The sequence below is a fragment of the Capricornis sumatraensis genome, chromosome 18, assembly GCF_032405125.1.
Source record: "Capricornis sumatraensis isolate serow.1 chromosome 18, serow.2, whole genome shotgun sequence".
NCBI lineage: Eukaryota > Metazoa > Chordata > Mammalia > Artiodactyla > Bovidae > Capricornis > Capricornis sumatraensis.
In genome coordinates this window covers 31395529-31411371 of record NC_091086.1, presented here as the reverse complement: position 1 = coordinate 31411371, position 15843 = coordinate 31395529, and the positions used below count along the sequence as shown (strand labels likewise).

Here is a 15843-nt window from a genome sequence, read left to right as displayed (position 1 = left end):
AGTCTTAGGTATAGGTATGTTTGTTGTATATCAAAGGTCATTTAAATCCAAAGTACTGGCAGCTTGCAAATATCCCTGCTGCTGCTGCTGCTGCTAAGTCGCTTCAGTTGTGTCCGACTCTGTGCGATACCATAGACGGCAGCCACCAGGCTCCCCCATCCCTGGGATTCTCCAGGCAAGAACACTGGAGTGGGTTGCCATTTCCTTCTCCAGTGCATGAAAGTGAAAAGTAAAAGTGAAGTTGCTCAGTCGTGTCCGATTCTTAGCAACCCCATGGATTGCAGCCCACCAGGCTCCTCCGTCCATGGGATTTTCCAGGCAAGAGTACTGGAGTGGGGTGTCATTGCCTTGCCGCTTTATTTGTACAGACCAATATCCATGCGTGTATATCAGGAAACAAAAGGATTAGGAATTAGGAATTATCCACTGTGCACCTCAGGCATCAAGTGTATTCTCTGAATTTTAACCACACTATGGATTCTGTTTTATAGCATTTGTTGTTTTATTCGAGTTTTATTGTATGTTCATGATTATTAAGAATATTCCTTCTACCTTATTTTATTATGATTCTGTGGGTAGAAAACCTTTAAGAAAGAAAATGATACATGTTTTTATTATCCTCAGATTTTGGTCTGTATCTCGATTTGCTTGGCCGTAGGCACATCAACATTTTCACCATTGTATCCAGAGTCTTCTGAAATAAAAACACTATTTTTACAGTATTCTCTTGAATCTATCATCCTAGTATCTTTATCATGTATTTAATACTTAATATAAGCTGAAACACAAGAACCTTTATTATATATAACATTTGTTAGCTGTGAACAGAACAACCTATGTTACAAATGAGCCATAAGAGATATAATCACGTGATTTCCGTCTTCATTTCTGAAACAAGGTGAGCTGTATGGATATATGTACATAATGAGTAGAAGTAATCCAGTGTTTTAAGATCTGGTGTACTCCAGTGAATGTTTTCATTCTTACTAAATGTCATCCTGCCTGTACACTTCTGGTGATTGCTGAATGGAGCTAAAAGGGCTGCTTAATTAGGAAATAATAAGACTTTTACCAGAACAAACAGCTTCTTATTGTATCTTCAGGACCAAAACGTAGAGGCCTGAGTTCTTTAAGTGATTTTTTCATCATCAAGCAATCAGGTCTTTGTTGTTATTGTTATTATTTTATTTTATTTTTTGTAATTAATTATTCTGGCCCTGCCCCTCTCTCTTCTTTTTGAATGACTCAAAAGTTCTCATTGTGAATTGAAAGTGAATTTTAAATTACTTGTATCTTTGAATTTTGATAGTTCTTGGCTCTAGGGACATTTTGTCCCTTCAAAAAGTTGCTCTCACTGATGAGTTCAGTGGTACTATTTGCACCCTCTCAAGTTTATTTACGTGGTCCAAATCTGGAGCCCACTTAGTCAGACTTGATGCAGGAATAAATAGAATTGTGAGGGCCTGGAGGCGGTTCATGCATGCCTGCTGGGTTGCTCAGTCGTGTCCTACTCTTTGCGACCCCATAGACTGTAGCCCTCCAGGCTCCTCTGTCAATGGGATTTCCTAGGCAAGAATACTGGAGTGGGTTGCCCTTTCTTTCTCCATGGAGGTGGTTCATGGGTTGCTTATCCCAACATGAGGCCTCTGGAGGCTTGGTGTGGTGTGGTGTGGTGTGGTGCCCTGTGTTCTGAGCCTGGTCCGTGGGGCTTTGAGATCTCAGGCAGGAGGCAGCCCCAGTTGGGCAGGTACAGGGAACTGCGTGGGTTAGGAAGCAGACCCAGATTCACACGTAGCTGACACCTTGTAAAGTTATTTACCTTGCCTAAGCCTCTTGTCCACCTCTGAAAATGAGTCATCCTTGCTTTTCTTTCCAGGTTAAAGATTAAAAAAAAACTAGACATGCGGGGTATAGACCACAGCTTTGCATAGAGCAGGTGCTCACATGGGACTGTTTTGCCTGGATGCATGGCCGTCCTATCCTGCTCCTTTTATGTAGATGTCAGTCTTTGTTTTTGGAGCTATTTCACTAATAAAAAAAAATTAAAAAGTAAATATTGGAGCAGAGAGAGGGGAAGGAGGAGTCAACGAGTGGGTGGATAGAAACCAAAAGGAGGGAGGAAAGTGGAGGGGGAAAGAGTTACTGGGGAGTTAGCAGGGACCCAGGGGGGTGGGTACCAGTGATGAGAGGATGAGAGCAAAATAGGCCACGTTGGCCAAATTAGCATTTTCTTTCAACATTTTACAAGTACCAGGGAATGAAGAAAAACAGGTCTAGTTCACCCAGCTTCTGTACAGAGGTCCCTGTGCCCTTCAGCCTGTATCCTGTTCTGTGCCTCACTGCCTGGGTTTTCTGGGGCAGGGTCCCAGGAAGACAAAATCTTGTTAATGTTCTTGGCACATTCATGATTTCAAAATTAAATGAAGTGCTTACTTTTTTCTTCTAATTCTTTTTTTTTTAAAAGGAAGAAAATGTAGCCTTTGGATCCCTGTTGCTTAGTGACTGAACCTTTTGTATAATTGGTCCGAGGAGGGACAAAGCATACGAGAATAAGAGATTTGGTTAAGGAAAGGAAGGCAAAGTTCAGGTGCAGAAACTAGTGGGTTGGGAGCTTCTGAAGCAGCCAGCAAGCCTAGGGGGTAGGGTGGGGGCCTGAGAAGGTGAAGGTGGAGGAGAGGGCCTAACCCGGAGAAACTGAAGGGAGGCCAGATAACTTCAACTGAGTTGAGAGCCTCCCTGGTTAAAATGTCTGAGGCACTGCAGTATGTGAGTGGGTTGTTTTTTTTTTCTTTTTTTTGCCTCTTCTGGTTTTGCTGGGTCAGAAGTTGCCAGGGCAGTGCTTTCTTTCTGCAAATCAGAAGGAGATGATACAGCAGAGTTTAGTGTAGTGTAACTGTATTTGCTAATGTGCTTTATAGTTCAGCTCACGGAACCGATCAAAACTGACAAATGTAACACGGAATGATCAAATCTCTGAAAACAAGGTTGAGCAGCTGTCGTTGCTTGAGGGCAACAGAGAGCCGGCTGGTTGACTGTCCCTAACTGTTGTCCTGTTCTCTCCTGCCCTGGCATCACTGTTCGCTCTCTAGGGCTCAGACATCCCTTCCAGAGCAAGGCAGTCTCTGGCCAAGCCTGAAATCCTACCGCATTTTCTACATGTATGTGTATTACTTTTTATTTTTATTTTATTTTATTTTTTTTTGTGTGTATTACTTTTTAAATTGCAAGGGAAAAAATAAACATTATATTTTTAAAAAGAAAACTGGGTATATTTTCCAAACACATTTCCCTAAGCGATTGCTCTCAAAATTTAAAGAAGTGGAAGACTGTTCCTGACTGTTGGCTATTCTTCACAAGTTCTCATTGACTAGATGATACCAGAGCGTCAGTGTTCTCATTCTGCTGCTGCTAAGTCGCTTCAGTCGTGTCCAACTCTGCGACCCCATAGACGGCAGCCCACCAGGCTCCGCCATCCCTGGGATTCTCCAGGCAAGAGCACTGGAGTGGGTTGCCATTTTCAAAAACAAAATGGCAATGAAATGCTTCCTGAACAGTTTTACTAATGTACATAATTTAATGGCATGCTGTATAAATAATGTGATGCTTTTGAAAATGGTGCTGACTTCCTGGATTGTAATTAATCTATGAATTTGAGCCCTTTAAGGTTATAATAATAATGAACTTAGTCATGTGATTGGATTCTTTTATGTGTCATTATTTTGTGTTCCCCACAAGCATGCGTAACATCATTCCTCTAAAATTGAGTGCATGTGGGTTATGAATTAGGATGCTCCTTCTGGCCTGAGCATGCTTTAAAATTATGCTCACATTGGTAAAATACCAGAACATGGGAGGAGACGAGTGGGAGTGAAGTTAGGACATGAGTTCTGCTGGGCTTGGTGATGGGGAAGTGGGCAAAACGCCTTTCTCTGAGCCTGGGTAATTTCAATAAGTATCAAAATGAACACAGTTAGGAATTTTGCATGTAAGAGTCAGCTAAGAATGCCAAAAAAGTCTGGGTCCTAAAGCAAGGTTGAAATACTGGTTTAGTTTTCCTTTTATGACTCCAAATGTAGAAAGGAAAGGACCCTTTTCAACAGAGTGGAGCAGAGGCCCTGACTAGAATGTGAAGTGAAAAGTGGCAGGGCTGGCAGGCAGGTAGGAAGGGTGAGTTCTTTGCCAGGAATTAGCTGTGGGACTTCGGACAAGTCACAGCCTCTTGCTAGAGAGACTGAAAAAAAACTACCAAAACCTCATCTAACCTTCCCAACCTTATAGCTCATTGAAAAAAAAAAATCGGAGACACAACTCTGCCCTTCTTACCAAGGACTCAGTTCTCCCAGCTTCCCCAGTGGGTACCTTGCCAAGGTGGAGTGGTGGATGAGGAGGAAGTTGTCATGGTCCTGCTCCATCCCTTGGAATAAAGGTTTAGGGTGATCAGTTCCTGAGTGAACTTTCTATCCTGTGGAAATCCTTTAATACTTTGTCCAACTATTTTAATAGTTAGATTGAGTGCTCAGCTGCACGTCCCTTCTCAGCCTGGAAGCCTTTTTAGCAGGGTGACTCTGTATTATGAAAAGACTCTTTGCGGCCCATGGACTGTAGCCCGCCAGGCTCCTCTGTGCATGAAATTTTCCAGGCAAGAATACTGGAGTGGGTTGTCATGCCTTTCTCTAGGGGATCTTCCCGGACCCAGGGATCAAACGCGCATCTCTTATGCCTCCTGCACTGGCAGGCGGGAGGCATACCACCAGCGCCACCTGGGAAGCGCATCTCTGTACTCCTTTCTGCCTCCCTGCCACAGAGATTCCCTGAGGAAGAAACACCTGAAATGTGTCCAGCTCAGCCCAGTGTCCTGCGTGGAAGCTAGATTGCTTTTGCCTGTTGGGGAGCACAGTCATGGGTGTGATGGAAATACATTGCCCACTTTCATGATACCTTTTCCTGTACTTCTAATAAATACCCTTCAAGAATTTATTTTTAGTTGTATAACTTGGGGAGGCTGCACCATTTTTCATGTATTACCTTCTTGTTATTTTGTCTTGTTATTGGTACCTTAATGAAGAAAGTGTTCATTGTTCTGTAATTTCAGCCTCTTCTTATTTAATGTCAGAATTTAATAATTGCCTCTATTTTCTTTTCTTGATAAAATCTTATTTTGTCCATATATAACCCCATATACTGTTTATCTTGTTTGTCTTTTAGCCCGAGAAATAATTTTGCAGTTATATACTTGTGTTCCTACTCTGAAATGTGTTTCCCTCTGATCCCTCCTATTTTTAATTTTTTTTCACTTTAAAACAGTTGCTGTGCCCATGAGTATTATGGGTCTTTTGTTTAATCCAGAGGCAACCACTTTACACCTTAGGCTTTATTTTATTATTTCTCCCCCTTATTGTTTGATTTTCCTTACTGTTACAAAAGCAGGGTGACAGTGTGATGTTTGTGACAGAAGAGGCCTGGTAGGTGTTAGATTTCTCCTAAATTAGCCACTATCAAAGTACAGCTTTTGGGGGAGGGGAGTTTGGGGGACAATGGATACATGTATATGTATGGCTGAACTCCTTCCCTGTTCGCCTGAAATTATCACAACATTGTTAATATGCTCTTCCCCAAAACAAAGTTAAAAAAAAAGAAATACAGGTTTTGGAAACCTTTGCCTGTTTTTGTATTGACGGCATGATAAAAGTATGTGTTCCTGTTGGTCTTTAGATTCTGGGCCATGTTTCTAGCTTTTATTTACACTCCTCTTGGGTTTGGTACAGCTGAGAGAATACTTAAAATATGCTGTAATGTTTGTTACAACTCTGCAGCTGGTTACATTGTACCTCTGCAACTGATTCGTAGGCTACAAGTTAATATTTTAAGCTATCCTGGAAGTAGCAAGTCCGCAGGGATTTAACCCTGCCCCTAATAGTTTTCTTTCTCCAACACTTCACTCTTTAGAAGCTAAACCTGATTGAAAATGTGGCTATCTCTGCCTTGTGATGTTTAATATTTTAGATTTGGAAGTATGAGAAGCATAGATGTGTGTACAGATAATTCCCAGTTTGAGAATTGGCAAATAAACTGCAAGAATACACCATCTGTGACAAAACGTAAGTCCTAGTTCTAATAGTGAAACTATTTTACTTAATATCTAATGGATGTTTGTAATATCATTTCTATTGGAAAAGTATGTTCCCACTTTGACCTTGAGAGAAGCCAGAGTTTAGAAGTGCAGTGGGTAGAAGTGGGGTAGAGGAGAGCTTCGGGGAAACTCCAGAAAGTAGTTCTGTTCATCAATTCCCCAGTGGTTTTTCCTTTTTTTCTGTATACTCTCAGACAGTAAACTAATTAACTTCCATAATTAGCTTATTGAATGATTTGACTTTATCTTTCTCATAAGAAAACACACTAAACCCTTATTATTTGTCAAAAATGTATGGGAAAAACTAATCAGAGGCTTGTGAGGTGAATATTTAAACACAGAATGGTTTTCTTCTTGAAGGAAATGATTTTTTAACTGTCAATAATGTTTTGACTTACTTAAGATAACTTTTGAGGGAGCTTGGGGTTCAAGGTCTTTGGGTTGTCATCCTGAAATGTAACAGCCAGATGCTTAAAGAACAGGATTGCTGTCAACTCGGGAAGTCTTTCGATTTTTCAAAAAGTATATTGCTGTCAGGCCTGTTTTTTGTTGATCATCTTTCTTCAGAAGGTGGGTCTGGAGGGAAACCAGTTTAACTACATTTTAGTTAAAAGACATTGTGGTTTTAAAATTTGCTCCAAATTCATGGGTCCAGTTTTGTGAAGACATAATCTTCCTTGATGACACCTAGCACTCCCTCTTCTACCAGCGTGTATGTTTATGGAATGCTGTTCAGTACCTTCATTTTCTATCTTGTGTAGGTCTTTAATGGTTTCAGGAATGTAAATCTTGTCACCTCAAAAAATAATTCGAGTCCCTAAAATAGGAACCATGTCTCTTTCTGATAAACATATTTCACCTGTTTCCTTGCTCCTTGCAATCCTGATGCGTTATGCTAATAGATTTGAATTGTATTAAGTGCCTTAAACCAAAATTCCAAGTGAAATTGCCCTTTGGGTACTTTTCTTCAGTGGCTTGTTCTGTTCTTCTTATTTTGCAAAATAATTTTTGGCTGGGCTATCCAACTGCACCAGAGCAAACAAAGGCAAAGCCCATCCAGGGATTGTATGTTACTATTTTTGGTGATCGTTCTTGACTTATATAATTTTCCAAGAGAATCTAAGTCAGTGAGAAGGGGGCAGGTGGAGGGAAGACAAAACCCCCCACCCCCCATGTAAGTTTGAGTTTAAAATTTCAAAATAATGAAATATGTGCTGCCTTTTCGATTTCTTTTTTGTAGCACCCTAATTGTATGCTTCAAAGATAAGAAAGTCAGACATCTTATGCATATTTTTTAAAAGGCTCTACAGGCACAATTAATGACTTGAATGAGGTTACTAAGATTCCAGAGGGAACTTTTCAACACCTATATGGTTTATTTTACATATTCACAAGGTCTCCGGATGTGCATATCAGAATAAAAGCCGGGGACCAGCAAGGAAGGCGAAAAGAGAGAAGGGGAGGGCAGGAGCTCCTGCCCTTGTCCCCAGCACCCTGCTCGCCAGCCCACTGTGCCTTTTTGCCTCTTCAGTCTCCAGTTTCTTTCCTGAATATTTGTGGTGTTTGCTTTGAAGTCTGCATTCAGATCCCATCTCTCCCGCCTCTTACTGGGTTACTGCTAACTTCGGGGCTCAAAGAAAGTGGGTGGCTTTCTCAGTTTCCTTGTTGTAAAACAGCAGTAATGTCTGTAGCAGAGTTGCAGCAGGGTTAGACTTGGTACACAGAAAGTGCCTCACATATACAACTGTTTTAGGCAGCTCCCTTTTACTGTTACCTCCGCTTATTCCTGCCCCCACCCTGGCACCCTTTGTCCTCAGCACTGCCTGGCACAGAGCAGGTCCTCCAAGCATTTTCCCTTGTGACACGATTACATTATCTTGGAAGAAGCCATAGTCCGTTCCCGTGCAGAATTCCGTGCTTTGCAGCGCTGTTTCACTTCACGTCATGGCTGTGTGCTGGTCCTCAGTGTGCTTTCTCATGGTGTCTTCCTTGAGAGTTCCGGAGGCTGGGGACTTGAATGCTTGGTGTGAGCCCTGCCATGTGCATCCCCCTTGCCAGCTCTGTGCTGTCCTTGTGTGTGTGTTAAGTTGCTTCAGTCGTGTCCAACTGTTTGCAATCCCACAGACTGTAGCCTGCCAGGCTCCCCTGTCCATGAGGATTCTCCAGACAAGAATGGAGTGGGTTGCCATGCCCTCCTCCAGGGGATCTTCCCCTCCCAGGGATCTAACTCATGTCTTCTGCAGCTTCTGCACGGCAGGTGGATTCTTGACTGCTGAGCCACTGGGGAAGCCAGGCCCTCCACAAATGTTGGTAAAAGAGCTGAGATTATTGCCTCGGAAACCCAGCTGTTCAGAGCTCTGTGTTATTTACAAAATAAATTCATAGCTGGGAGAAAAGTGAGTCTTCAATTCACAGCTCCTTTTTAGTATGTACGCTCAGAAAGCTTGAAGGTGACAAACGCCCAAAGCTCTTTAGGCCTTGGGGAGATTTAGTGCTTGTACTGTGTCCAGGAGTTTTGAAAATGTATTCTGATGTGATTCAGGTTGTGAAAACGTCAGGCTTGTTCATTTGTAAATTGGTTTTTACGGATGCACGTCTGCAGGTCTGTGTCATAGAATGTCATTTCTGAGAAGGTGGTGATCTCATCTGGAGGCGGATGAGCTGCAGGTTCATTGACCTTGGCACTGCTCAGGGCCAGGTTTCTGAGTTCCTCTGCGCTGGACTCCAGTGACTGGAACAAGTGACACTCGCAGCATATTCCCGGTGCCCAGCTGCTTCACGGCTGCCCAGGAATCTGTGCAGGGCAGGGCGTCAGTGCCTGTCCTCCATGCTCAATAGCTGGCACCTCGGCCCTGAATCACACGAAATCAGATCGCCTGAGACTCTGCTCTCTTGATGCCTTGTTTGGGCTTCCCAGGTGGCGCGGTGGTAAAGAATCTACCTGCCAAGCAGGATACACAGGTTCCTTCCCTGGATCAGAAAGATCTCCTGAGGAAGGAAATGGCAACCCACTCCAATATTCTTGCCTGGGAAATCTCATGGACAGAGGAGCCTGGCGGGCTACAATCCACAGGGTTGCAAAAAGAGAGTCGGACACGACTTAGCAACCAAAAAGTAACAGCAAGCGCTCTCTCAACCATTTTCAACGTAAATTTCATAGTTTCATATTCTCAGTCATCTTTTAGGTAATTTTTTCTTTTTTAGTTTTCTGTCTCATGCTTTCCTAGTTTATTCAACTTCAGTTTTTATATATAAATGATAATACTTGTACAAATATAATGAACATAAGTTCGCTATAAGAAATTATTCTTTTCTGTCTCTAAGGAAGAGGAGCATTCTCTGTTTAGTGTAGACCACAGGCAGGCAGGTTGCACTGCTTCTTGAGGCTTTTCTGCTGTGGGGCAAGTGTTAACAGGGCCACGTTTTCAAGGTGATGGCTACTTAGGGGATTGGGTAGGGGTCTTCCTGTAGCCCTGTTAACCTGGACGACATCTCCACTGTGTGGTTACGGGGGAAGCAGGATATTCTGTCTGCTCCAGGGCTCTCCCGCTTTTCAGGTTAAGGTCTTCTTTAGAATAGATAAATGAAAATATACAAACATACATACATTTATATCTGTAACATTTGTTGTTGATGAGTTTTAATTTCTCAGGTCTTGGAGTTGTGCAAAAAAACCAAAAGTGTTTAAGGATTTTATTTAATAGTAGGTTTACTCTATTTTGTAGATTTGAAGAAATTTAGATACAGGGCTTTTCCTTTGTATATTTCACCATTGGCTAAAACAACATTTCCACAACAAAGTTGCTCAGCTTCCCCACTGCCTTCTAAACAGGCTACCTTTCCCTCCACTTAGCATCATCACATCCTCAGACCAGCAAGCCTGGTGTCCCAAGTGTTTCTCTCATCTTTCATCATGGTTCAGTAGAATGGATGCATGTGGGGTCAGGAATCTGGATTCTTGAGCTGGCTGTGCTCAAGTGATTTGAACTTTATCATCACTCATTTTTAAGAACACATGAATAGTCTTTATTTTTCCTACCTCCTATGCATCCTCAGGCTTTTGTGCTTTTTTCAATGACTGTGCTTCTAGGGGAAGATCTGCCCTCATGTGGCACTTGCCACAGAAACCATCCTCTCCACCCCACCCCACCCCCAACCCCTTGGGCCCCGCATCCTCTGGTGATGTTTCTTGGCCACAGGCTATGACACCTCTGGCTTCATTCCCAGGTCACCATTAGGGCAAACTCAATACTCACTGATCTTTACAGCCTGTAAAGAGAAGGTGGCATATGTTTACTGCACAGGGCCATTATGCTACAGGTATAGATCTCCTGGTAGAATGTGGAGTCAGAATCAGGCATGCATGCAGTATGCTCCACTTTAGAGATGACCGTCTTAATATATGTGTATATAGTGGTGTTGGTGGCTCAGATGGTAAAAAAAATCTTAACTGCAATGTGGGAAAGCCAGTTTTGATGGCTGGGTTGGAAAGATCCCCTGGAGAAGTGAATGGCTACCCACTCCAGTGTTCATGACTGGAGAATTCCATGGACAGAGGAGCCTAGCAGGCTAGTCCATGGGGTTGCCAAGAGTCGGATGTGACTGAGCGACTAACACACACACATACAGAGTGGTGTTACACTTTGTCCCTTAAGAATGTTAAAATTACAGAGTTTCTTGGTTTGTCTTTAGGAAAAATTCCTTGCAGTTTTTTGTCTGTAGTATATAGTATCTCTGCTGTTGGAAGAGATGAAACATACTATTTAGTCAATGGCAAAGGCTAGTTTTGATAAGTGAATTTGTAGCAGTGGAGATGTTTTCAGAAACTTTACCAGATTTCTTCTTTTTTAATAAATAATTATAGTCACCCCTTTAAATGCCAGAGGACTTCAAAATAGTTCAGGCAAGTATTTATAATGCCCAACATTCTGTTTACTATGTAGCTGTAACACTGGGATACATATGTATTTTTTAATTAATTTTTTTTTTTTTAAACTACAGGAGCTCTTACCAAAGTAAAGGAGAGTAGGCGACACGTGGAAGAAGGGAAGATGGAAGTCCAAAAGGCTGATGGCATTCAGGATCGCTGTAACACTATTTCTTTTGCTACTTTGGCTGAAATTCACCACTTCCATCAAATTCGAGTAAGAGACTTTAAATCACAAATGCAGCATTTCTTACAACAACAAATAATATTTTTCCAAAAAGTGACGCAGAAGTTGGAAGAGGCTCTTCACAAATATGATAGTGTTTAATGACTGGACGTTGGATTGTGGACTTTTTTTTTCAGTTCAAGGATAATTTCTACAGCAGAATACAAACTGCTATCAAAGAACTATTGCCAACTATCAGCAGTGGCACAAGGATGGTTTTGTGTTCAACTGAAACTGGGCTGAATATATAATTATGTAGGAAAGAAGCAGTTAATATGTTTATATAACAGAAACAGTACCACACATTGTAACTAAATTATACTCTGTATGCCTACACTACCATTGTAACTTTTGGAATAATGAGTATACTATTTGCCTTATTGCTTTTTGAAGTATGGGTATTTTAGTGCATACTTTGTAGACCTCAAAACCCATGAAGGGTCTCAAAGAAGCTGGCTGGTTAAAAGCCTGCTGTGGATGCCTTTTTACTCTCATAGATTGGGATTACCTAAATTCAGCCTATTCTCTGTTTACAAACTCCAACTAGAGCAGCTATGCGACTTTGTGCCTTTAGACTCTTGGTTTTTCATTTCTCCACCCCCTACCCCCTTTTTAAAGCAACCACAACTTTTCTGATGGAAAGAGTGAAAGGCCAGTGCACATAATGACGAACTGCTGGGCACCTCCTGTTGGCACTGGGGGCAGGGTGGGAGGATCAGCTGTCACCAGTTTGCCCAGCGAGTTTTGTCCCCTGATAGATGCTGGCGAGCACAGAGGAGGGAGCCTCAAGTTCACCTTCAGATAGGGTGTCTGTTAGGGAAGAAAATGGTGCCACTCTGCTCCCTTAGATGCTGCAGTAGCCTAGTCTCTTCACTCAAGTGTCCTGGAAACTTGACGTGGAGATTTAATCAAACATGTCTTACAACCCGGAGAAGGGGTCTAATCTGTTGGGGACATGAGCACAGAATCAGTGACAATACACACTCGGTTTTAATTCTTACGAGAGTTTTCTTTTCTTTTTTTCCTTTTTTAGCTTGAAATTTTTCTTTTAATATTCAGTGTGTGTGTGTGTGTGTGTGTGTGTTTTAATGGATCTACACTGTTAACTGATTGAGACTCCACTGTGATTCACTTGTTTACTTAATCAAAAACTTTTCAGGGATGTCTATAAAATTCAGTGTTATACGTGATGAAAAGTAATGTTGGTTGATCTAATGAGGGACCAGAAATAATTTCTACTATTCCAAATGCTGATGGAAAAAAGTAAATTTTTTTTTAAGTATTGATAAGCCCCAAGGACATTTAACCTTAAAAATTACTTTAAGTATATTCTTTTATTACTATAAGGGAAATACAAATGGCTGATAAATACCAAAAATATTCAAAAGCAGCTTAATCTAAAAAGCACAAAGAGATTTTGGTTTGAAATACCAGAATCTCAATGTTTTTATAGTTGCTGAGCTCAATAATGTGATTCTTGAGTTTACAGATTTTAAAACTGTCACTGAAAGGTTAGTGTCTACTGTTTTTAATGAAGTCAAACTTATGCTGCCTCAGAAATCCCTGGGTATTCAAGTGGTAACATAGAAGTAAAGAGGTCAGTTTGAAATGTTGGTGAGTCACATTGATTAAAAGAAAAGGGTCAATTTGCATATAGTCATACAAAGTGAAGGTTATTGAAATGATTTCTCAGTAGCACATTTACTCTATGAAGTAATCTCACATGGGTTGAATTTTTAAGATCAGATTTGATCAAAACTTTATACCTTAGGTAACTTAGAGCCAGATTTAACATCATGTGGCTTTGTCTCTACTACCGACATGCGGAACTGTAACCAAATATATGGTTCTCTAAAAAAATAACTTTCTCCTGTTGATTGCAAGATACAGTTCTATAAATGAAACCCATATATATATATATATATATGTTAATTTTATTGCAGAAGTTTAGAGATGATAATGATAGCATTTAAGTTTGAGTCTGTATTGGACAAATAAGCACTATGCTTTTCAAATGATTGGAAAATCATTTTTATTTGCCTCCTTTTTTTGACAGTGGTTTGATTTTTTGTTTGTTTAAGTAAAAATCACTAAACTTGTGCAATGGTAGCATGGAAATTATCTGAGGTGTCTTGTATGATTGTGCTTTGGCCAGGGCGGACATAGTTCAAATTGTAAGAGCTAAAGATTAAAGAGCAAGAAGGTATAGGTTCATGCTGCCTATTTAGAAGAGAACTTTCATTCTTCAGAGCTACATAACATGATAATGCCACTGATTCATAAGGGGTTTAAATTAATTCTAAGGGGTAGGACACCAGAATCATTAGTGTTCATTTTCATCTAAGATCTTTATCTCTCTAACGTTCTTGGTCCTATTGAAACATTTCAGTATACAAAAATACTGCGATGTTAATACCCAAGAGAAAAGCCATCGTAATGTGTATGCTGGTCATCATGATCAGTGTGGTACAATTTAAAAAAAATAAACTATCATGCCCTTCATGCCATTATTTGTCTTTTTTTCTGTAATTCATAATCTATGATTCAAGTGTGTATTTAGAGCAGGGCGTGCACTTGAGCCTGGCTTTGCTGTTTTAATTAGAAACAGTTGTAGCTGTTCATGTGCTGTGACTATAATGCAGCAAGACTGGTTCTGCAGCTGTGCCCTGGAGCTCTGTCACTCTGCTAGACTCTCTTATCTGAAGGTATATTTCTAACCTGGAATAAGGGAACACGTTGGAAAGTGAAATGGAAAGCCAGTGCTCATTGGCTTGAATGGAGTTGTAACTGGGATTTTCTTGGGCTTCACTAGTACTTTTGTCTTACATTTATTCTTAACAACACAGCAGCTTCTTAAATGCCAGCTTTTAATTGTCTTGAATTTTGCTGCTGTTCTCATCATTAAGGACTTGAAAAGTGTTTTGGTCTCAAATGAAGCATGTAAAGTTTACATATAAACCTTTAAATGTCATTCTTTCCTAAGTTCATTTTTTTCTACTAATTTACCAAGCCCATTTTTCCATTTATGCTTTTATTTCTTCAGAATTGAATACCATGGTCAATACTTTTAAATCCATAGGCATTATCCAATATTCTCATTTCCAACCTTGTCTTTGGCTGACAGAATAAGTAAAACAGGGTATTATTTATTTGTAGACTAAAAATATTGAATATTGTTTTATTTCCTTCACAATATTATGATTAGTGCAGATCAGCCATGTTTATCTTTTAAAAAATAAACAAAGGTTGCTTTATTTCTCAGCTTCAGTGGAATATTATAATTATTTTTTTCTCCAGTAATCAAGGAGGCATTTATTTAACGTGAAAGACTTAAACAGAAAAATAGAAGACTGAATTCACTGTCTTGAGCTTCCACCTGCAGTTGCCGTATAAATTGTTCATGAAATTCTGCACTGTTTGATTAATTTAAATCTGTAAGCCATTTGGAAGTCCCACTGAATATCTGCTTGTATTAGTAACTTCAGTAACTTTTGAGCTTATAACAATAAATTGTGAGTGAGGTGTTTTGAAATAGTAGCTACTGTGTGTCTAGCACCTGACACATAGTAGGTGCTTAAGTAGTTGCGTGTTTTCTCTGTTGGGAATTGTCGCTATTGGTTGCCAGAGGCAAGCCAGCTCCAACTAGCCTAATCCGAAATGCTAAGGGTCGCAATGGGTACAGGGACCTGGAAATCCCACACAGGGCCAAACTCTAGAACTAAGCTTGCCATCCATGTGGGGCTTTGTAATTTATTTTCCTGTGGTCTTGCAGTTCACAGATTTCCTTAGGCCAGTGGTGGAAACCTGACCCAAGCTGGAGACTTCATCTGCGGCCCAAGATTGAGGGGTGGGACATGAGAAGGAGAAGGTCTCTTAAATGGTGTTTGAAAGAAGAAAGGAAGCCACAGGAACTAATGTGAAATTCAGCATTTAATTCCACTTGGTCTGGGTCAGAATTAGCCATGACAAGTTCCCCTTGGTCACAGGTAGAAGCAACAAATGATTTTCCACGTGGTAAGTTCTGCTGAGGCTGAGGAGTGGTGGAGTAAACTTCTAGGCAGAGTACAGAAGGGTGCTCTGCTAGGGGTCTGGGGGCAGGCCCCTGGAAAAACCCAACTCAGGGATTTGCCTCTGTCCCAGGCCTGATATTGTGGGCAGTTAATCTAGGATTGAGTCATAGCTAAAGCCTTTCTAGGGATCACGAGTTCCTCCTACTTGGTCTTGATTTCCCAATCCCATTATTCCTGTGGCAGAGATGGAGCTTCCAAAGGTGGCTTGTTTTATTAAGTCTAGTTTAGTCACTCAGCCACGTCCAACTCTTTTTGCCTCTTTGGACTGTAGCCTGCCAGGCTCCTCTGTCCATGGGATTCTCCAGGCAAGAATACTGGAGTGGGTTGCAATTTCCTTCTCCAGGGAATCTTCCCAACCCAGGGATCAAACCTGGGTCTCTTGCATTGCAGGCAGATTCTGTACCTGCTGAGCCATTGAGGAAGTTCCATTTCCTTGGATGAACTTGTACCAGAAGCCAGCATTACCTGTGAAGCTACCCTAAAAGGGACT

General features: G+C 41.0%; 1 protein-coding gene across 1 annotated transcript in view; it reads left to right on the top strand.

Annotated features, from left to right (window-relative positions):
- Positions 1-14297, top strand: part of SNX18 (sorting nexin 18) — a 29678-nt gene extending 15381 nt beyond the window's left edge. The window contains exon 2 of the mRNA XM_068990539.1: positions 11132-14297. Coding sequence (XP_068846640.1) covers positions 11132-11385 — 254 coding nt within the window. The 3' untranslated portion in view covers positions 11386-14297. The remainder of the gene's footprint in view (positions 1-11131) is intronic.
- Positions 14298-15843: the final 1546 nt, after the last annotated feature.